The sequence below is a fragment of the Alosa sapidissima genome, chromosome 6 (genome assembly GCF_018492685.1).
Source record: "Alosa sapidissima isolate fAloSap1 chromosome 6, fAloSap1.pri, whole genome shotgun sequence".
Taxonomy (NCBI): domain Eukaryota; kingdom Metazoa; phylum Chordata; class Actinopteri; order Clupeiformes; family Clupeidae; genus Alosa; species Alosa sapidissima.
Window position 1 is genome coordinate 37456200 of NC_055962.1, and position 7500 is coordinate 37463699.

A 7500-nucleotide genomic window follows, 5' to 3' on the forward strand; every position below is an offset into this window, starting at 1 on the left:
CCCAAAGTGTTCTACCTCACCTGCAGAACTAGGAGAGCCCAAAGTGTTCTACCTCGCCTGCAGAACTAGGAGAGCCTAAAGTTAGCCGTTTCTACCTCACCTGCAGAACTAGGAGAGCCCAAAGTGGACCGGTTCTAACTAGGAGAGCCCAAAGTGGGCCGGTTCTAACTAGGAGAGCCCAAAGTGGGCCGGTTCTGCTCACCGCTGTCGTCCTCTCTGGAGCTGACGGATCCCGTGGTGCTGCTGGCCTCGTCCTCGTCCTCCAGCTCTGCGTCCGGCTCTGCGTCCGCCGCGTCTCCGTTGGACGCGCTCGTCCTGAAGCTGGTGGTCTCCGAGCCGAAGTCCATCAGGGGCTGAGAGGTGGGGGGGCGGCAGGGGGTCGGCGGCCTGCTTCACGCTCTCTGTGGCCTCTGCTGCACTTCCCTGCCCCTCCACCGGCTCTGGTCCACTCCGGCCGCCCACCCCGCTGGTCTGAGGGGGCAGATCCTCGGCTGGGTTCGGTGGCGGTGACTCTGGGGCAATAACCAGGGGCAGTCTGGGCTTCTTGGTGGCCCCGGGGGGCTTTTGCGTCGGGGCAGGGGCAGGACTCTGCGTCGGGGCAGGAGCAGGACTCGGGCTCTCCCCTGGGCTGGTTGTCGGAGGGGCGGCTGGCTGGGCCTCTTCCTCTTCCTGCTTCGCTGGGAGCGCTGACCCGTTAGGGACGCAGGGACGCACCTCCTCGCGGTCAGAACCGTTGCACACCGGGCCGCTGTCTTCTGAGCGGCTCTGCCCCGGGGTGGCCGGTGTGTCGGACCCGTCCTGATCAGAGGCGGCGCGCGTCGCCAGGGGCAACTCTGTGGGCGGTGCTGGTGTCTTGCTCTTCGTGGGCGCGTGCGGTCCAGGGCGTGCGGTCTGGGTGGACCCTGCGCTGTCTGGAGGTTTGGACCGGGCCGGCTGGGCCTCGGTGTGGACCCCCGCGGGCCGCCTGACGGCTCGGAGCTGGACGCTCTGCAGAGCGGAGGCCGTGATGAGGGGAATGGCCGAGACAGGTGCGCCGCTCCCATCGGCAACGGCAACGCCAGCGGGCTTCAGGCTGCCTCTAGCGCTCTGCAGGACGGCCGCAGACGCCACGGGGGTGTGTGTGTGAGTGTGTGTGTGAGTGTGTGTGTGAGTGTGTGTGGGGGGCAGGGGGAGGGGGGAGGGGGGGCGGTGGCGGTTGCCGTGGGGAAGGGAGGAGGAGGAGGAGGAGGAGGAGGAGGAGGAGGACTCAGGCTGGAGTTGAGCGTCAGGGCGTCCAATAGCAGCTCAGGTGGCGGAGGCGGGAACTCGGGGGAGGCCAGGGGGGTTGTGGGTAGAGGGGGGGCCAGGGGGGTTGTGGGTAGAGGGGGGGAGGCCGATGCAGCGATGGACATCTGAGCAACAGGGGGAGGAGGGGGCTGGGAAGGGTGGAGGTGGGGAGGAGGGGGGGTGTCGGGGGTCAGAAGGTCAAAGGTCAAGGGTAGAGGGGGTGGTGGGGGGTGGCATGGGCGGGGAGGTTCCTGGCGGCGGAGTCCGAGGTGTTGGAGGAGAGCGAGGTGGACGAGGACGAGATGGAGACGGACGACAGCAGCGACGACTTCCTCTCGGGGATGCGTGGCCGAGGCTTGCTGCCCGAGGGCGACAGGCAGCGCATGAAGGAGGGCACGGGCGTGCCCGCGGTCGGCGTGTTCGACTGGCTCGAGTAGCCGCTGGACGGCGACGTCAGCCGGTGCACGCGGTCTGGGGACGATGACGAAGTGCCCGTTTGAGGCTTTGCCGCCGCGACTGCCCCATCCTGCCCGTGAGGCTGCGTGGCCTGGGAGACGCCATGGACGGCATCTCCGTCAGCTGCCCCCTCTCCGGGCCGCCCCGAGGCCTCTCCGCCCCGCTGGCGTGTGTGTGCGCTGTGTCCAGGGGGACTGCGTCTGGGCCGGGTCCGGCTGGGTCCGAGAGTAGTCCATGTAGTAACCCCAGGAGTCGGCGTAGTCGGAGCGCAGGCTGCTGGTGTCGCTGTGGGCGGGGGTGATGTGGCAGAGGGCGTAGACGTTGGCGTGGACGTTGGCGTGGACGCTGGCGGTGGGCGCCCCCTAGTGCCGAGAGGGCCGCTGCTGCCCGCGCTGACGCTGCTCTGGCTGCGAGGACGCAGCATCCACGGGTCCTCGTAGTCGCTGGACGGGCTGTGGGAGGCGGTCGCCGCCGACGACGACGCCGCCATCTTGCCCTTCAGGCCCAGCTGCAGGGACTGCTGCAGAGAGGCGATCAGCGACTCGTTCAGAACCACGCGTCCGTCGTCCTCCGCGGTCGGACCGTTGTCGGGGGCAACGCTGGCGTGACGTGGCGCTCGGCGGCGCAGCGAGTCGGTCCGAGCCGGCGGGAGAGGCGGCTTCTTGGACTTGCGGAGCGAGATGGAGCGCGAGAGCGTGCCGTCGCCGTAGAGACCGTCCCCCGGCTGGCCCAGGCACTCGTACATGCTGTGCCGCCCGCTCCTTCTGCCCGCCACCCCGTGCCCGCTGCCCTGGCGCGAGGACCGCAGCCCCGAGTCCAGGTGCATGGACGTGTAGTAGCCGTCCGTGTCCATGGAGTGGAGCGAGCCCGAGTCGGTCGCGGTGCCGTGCGGCGAGCGCTCCAGGCTGCTGCACAGGTGCTGCAGGGGGGGTGGAGCAGCTGGAGGTCAGGGGGGCGACGCGGCGTCGCCACGCTCTCGGCCGTGTCGTAGATCCAGTGCTCGTCCCCGGAGGCGGCCGCGCTCATCAGGACGGCGGTGTCCGATTGGCCGGCCTCGCTGGGGTCGGGGGGGTGGAGAGGGTTGCCGTGGCGCTGCGGAGCGTGTGAGTGCTGGACGCAACGTCGCCGAGCAGCTGAGCGCCAGGCCGTCTCCGTTGGACACGGCGGCCATCATGCTGAGGGGGCGTCCTGTGCCGGGCGGCAGGTGAGCGTTGCTAGGGGCCGTGTGCAGGGCGATGACCTCGGCGGAGCAGGACAGCGTGGCGTTGGGGATGATGGAGGTGGAGTAGGCGGCGTGAGGAGACACCACACACGCGGGGCCCCCCGGCCCCCCCCACCCCACTCCGACTGCGTGCCCCTCACCTCCTGCGAGCGCGGCCGGCCCAACGCACCTGGCCTAGGTGTGCTCCTCAGATGCACCGCCGAGTCGTCCACCTGCAGCCGCCCGATCTGCCTGCTGCTGCTGCTGCTGGCGGCGCTTCTGTCCTCCGGCCTGTAGGGGGTGCTGCTGTAGAGCGGCTCTGCGTGGAGGCTAACGCGAGCGCCGCGCGGCAGGCTGAGGAAGCGCTGGTGCAGGTGCTGGTGCGCGTCGCCGTTGAGGTGCGACGGGGCGGTCGTCGGCGGGCGAGCCGGGCAGGCTGTCGGCCGAGGTGGCGGCGGAGATGTTGCCGGTGGAGGTGGACATTCCGGCCATCTGCGCAGCGATGCCCTGACCCCGCTGGGCTCTGATCCGCCGCACAGAGGGCGGCACGATCTTCACCTCCTCGGTCTGGACGCCCGAGTCCCGCGTGTCGGAGCGGCGTAGGCCGGAGCTCACGCTCCCGGAGCGGCCCAGTGTAGAGTACTGACCCGGAGTAGAGTACTGACCCAGCGTAGAGTACGGGGCCCCAGCGTAGGAGGTACTGACCCGGCAGGAACATGGACTGGGGCCGGAGCTCACCGCCACGACCCGGGGACCGCTGCTGCTGGGGAGGAGGAAACACACACGTCAGCGCCACGGCAACAACATCAACATCAACACACACACGTCAGCGCCACGGCAACAACTCACTCCCTCTCTCCCTCCCTCTCTCTCTCTCCCTTCCCCCTCTCTCTCTCTCCCCCCCCTCCCTCTCTCTCTCTCCTCTCTCCCTCTCTCTCTCTCCCCCCCCCCTCTCTCTCTCTCTCCCCTCCCCCCCCCCTCTCTCTCTCTCTCCCTCTCTCTCTCTCCCCCTCTCTCTCTCTCTCTCTCTCTCCTCCCCTCCCTCTCTCTCCCCCCCTCTCTCTCTCTCTCCCTCCCCCTCTCTCTCTCTCTCTCTCTCTCCCCCTCTCTCTCTCTCTCTCTCTCTCTCTCTCTCTCTCCCCCGCCTGTCTCATCTCTGTCCCCGCGTCTCTGTCCCCGGTACGGAGATGTCCATCATGCGCAGCAGAGCCGTTGAGTTCCTTCTGGTCAGCAGCGGAGGCTAATTAATGAGATTAGCGGCTGGCTGCTCTGACGTGTTAATGACCTGCAGATCTTTCTGATGGGAGCAGATGACCAGGAGCCAGACACACACACACGCGCAAGCAAACACACACACACACACACACACACTCTCTCTGTAACTCACTCACACACACACACACAGACACACACTCTCTCTCTGTAACTCACTCACTCACACACACAGACAGACACACACACACACACACTCTCTCTGTAACTCACTCACACACACAGACACACACACACACACTCTCTCTCTGTAACTCACTCACACACACAGACACACACACACACTCTCTCTCTCTCACACACACACACACACACTCACAGACTGGTGCTGTCCCCTCTGCTGCTGTTGGTATGCTGCTGCTCTGCCGTCTGAGACTGAGGATGAGCAGTAACAAACAGGGCGAGTCTGTCTCTCCTCCTCTCTCTCCCTCCTTCTCATTCTCTCCTCCTCCTCTCTCCCTCTACGTGTCATTCTCCCCTCCTCTCTCTCCCTCCTTCTCTCTGCCCCCCTCCATACACAGCCCCTATGTATCTATCTCTCCTTCCCACCCCTCTCTCTGTCTCTTTCTCTCTCTCACACACACACGCACACACTCTCTCCTTAGGAGGTGCGTCGGGCAGCTGGTGAAGTGGCGTCAAACATTTTCACACCAACGCACACACTGCCACACTTGTGCGCTCATGTGCCAATGAACACACACTCACATAAACACACATGTGCGTGCACACACACACACGCTCACATAAACACACATGTGCGTGAAAACACACACACACACATCTGTGCACACATGTCATGCACACAGCACAGCACACACATGTGAGAACCCTGGCAGTCATAATGAGGCAAAGAGCTTCAGAAGAGCTGAATGTGGACCGGATACATGTACGCGTTTCTGCTTCTCTTTGGGGGAACAAGGCTCCAAGTTCTCATACACAAACAAACCTACAGATACACACACAATCTCTCTCTCTCTCCCTCTCACACACTATAAAATCACGCAGATGGATAGAAATGAATCTGGAGTGTGAGTGTGTGTGTGTGTGTGTGTATGTGTGTGTGTGTGTGTGTGTGTGGGGCACATTGTGGCATTAGCACATAAAGTCCTGATGGGACAGAGGCTGTGAGAGAGGCTGGGGGTTAAAAGCATCTCTGGGAGTGTGACTTTATAGTGTGTGTGTGTGTGTGTGTGGGGCTTGATCTGGACACAAATGACTTTCACTTAGGGCAGCAGTGTCCCCTCCTCACATGCGCATAACGGCGCAGAGCCTTTGGTCCGAGCGGCTCTCATCGCAGATTTACAGCGGATAACCACATCCGCAGGGGTCACCACTCTCTGATGGTGCCCACCCATCTGTTCGGGTCAAAGGTCACGTGGACTGTGCGTTGGTGGGGTGGGGGTGGGGCATTGGTGGCTGTGTGCGTGTGTGTATATGATTATGAGATTGATTGATTGATTGACTGATGGTTGTGTCTGTGCATGACCGTGCATCTGAATGTGTGTGTATGTGTGCATTTATATGTTTGAGTGTGAATATCTACGTAAATGTGAGTGTGCTTTGTGTATACCGGTATGTGTGGGCGTTGTGTGTGAATGGGCGCTGTGTGTGTGTGTGTGTGTGTGTGGTGTGAGGTCATGTGTTCATGTGTGTGTGACGTTGGCGGTGCTTGAGTGTTCCCGTGTAGTGTGTGTGTTCAACCTTAATCTCTAGACTGAGTAAGTGCACAGACAGATGCAGTGATGAGGCAGCGTTACGGGCTCTTGGCCAGAAACCTCTCTGACCTCCACCTGACCTCAACTTGCCCTCTCCTGACCTCCACTTGCCCTCTCCTGACCTCTCCGGCCCTCCACCTGACCTTCACTTGCCCTCTCCTGACCTCTCCGGCCCTCCACCTGACCTCTCTGACCTCCACTTGCCCTCTCCTGCCACGGGTCAGCTAACGCTAACACTGACGCTAACGATGCACAAATGCTATGGCTCCTAAAAATGCTCAAATGAATAATGTTGCTAACACCAATAGCAATTCTAACATAAACACCAATGGTAACAATGTAGCTACCACAAACACTGATGCTACTACATGGCTAGCAGCTAATGCTAAAGGTAACCCTGAGGGGCCTCTCTTGAGTGGCAGCAGCCAGGCGGTGTGGTGTGAGTTGCCAGTGGGGGTTGTGATTACACGCTAGCTTTAGCAGCTGCTTGGGTGCAGAGCAGAGAGAATCCCACTGCCATGAGCTCTGTGGCCAAACAGGAAGCTCGCCGGACACACAGCAGGGCTGCTGACCCCAGGAGAACTCTGGGAAACGGGTTATCTAGAGGCTAGCGAGCTGTGGACAGTGGGGAACACATTCCGATTCCAGGGCCAAAACATTCCGTGATTAATGGTGAAAATTCCAGAATTCCACCATTCTACAGTGCTTTGGGAAGGAGCAGAGGAAGGACACTACAGAGGAAGGACACTACAGAGGAAGGACACTACAGCCTGCACAGATGCTACTTCTACTTACTCACTCCAACACATTCAACAGCCCTAGTAGAGATAACCACCATACAACATACAAATGTTCACATCACATCAAAATAGCTCCACAGATATGCTGAGCAGGGGGGGGGGGGGGGGGGGGGGTGAGGAAGAAGGGAACAAGGTCTGCATGTAGCAGCTACTGTGAGAACACTAATCACTAGCTGGAGTATGGGGGGGGGGTGAGGAAGAGGAGCATGTTTGGAGTGATGAGGTCATGACAAAGGCTGATGGCAGCCACTCCCCCCAGGCTGACTACATGGCAGAGGTGCATGATGGGAAGAGGGCAGCAGAGGTGCATCATGGGAAGAGGGCAGCAGAGGAGAGAGCAGCAGCAGGTAGGAGGGCAGTGTGCCAGAGGAGGGCCATACCGTACCTAGTTCCTGCTGGATGTTGTCCGGCAGCCCTGAAATAGTCTTTCTCCTCTTGACCTTTTTGGGCCTGCGGGCCACCGTATCAGAGTTTACCAAACAGCGGCGCACGCTGGCCTGCCGGTCAAACGTCTCCCCTGGCGACCAGTGGGCGAGAGCAGCAGGCGGAAACACAAGGGGGCGCCGGTTAGTCACAACTCAGCCATGCACAGCGCACACACACACACACACACACACACACACACACACACACACACACACACACAGCGGCGGGCACAGGCAGAAGCAATCGCACACAGAGAGCACGGACACACCGCTCAGAGTGAAAGCAGACAGGACAAGAGCGAAAACGACTACTCACAAGAGTGACAGACAAAACTGGACACAGACACAACTGATCACTACGTGAG

General features: G+C 61.5%; 1 protein-coding gene across 1 annotated transcript in view; it reads right to left on the reverse strand.

The window, feature by feature from the left end:
• nhsl1b (NHS-like 1b) overlaps positions 1 to 7500 on the reverse strand; it is a 151869-nt gene that overhangs the window by 9061 nt on the left and 135308 nt on the right. The window contains 13 exon segments of the mRNA XM_042095145.1: positions 203 to 336; positions 338 to 1052; positions 1151 to 1481; positions 1484 to 1930; positions 1932 to 2084; positions 2087 to 2650; positions 2652 to 2675; positions 2677 to 2797; positions 2799 to 3046; positions 3049 to 3288; positions 3329 to 3565; positions 3603 to 3680; positions 7091 to 7227. Coding sequence (XP_041951079.1) covers positions 203 to 336; positions 338 to 1052; positions 1151 to 1481; positions 1484 to 1930; positions 1932 to 2084; positions 2087 to 2650; positions 2652 to 2675; positions 2677 to 2797; positions 2799 to 3046; positions 3049 to 3288; positions 3329 to 3565; positions 3603 to 3680; positions 7091 to 7227 — 3429 coding nt within the window.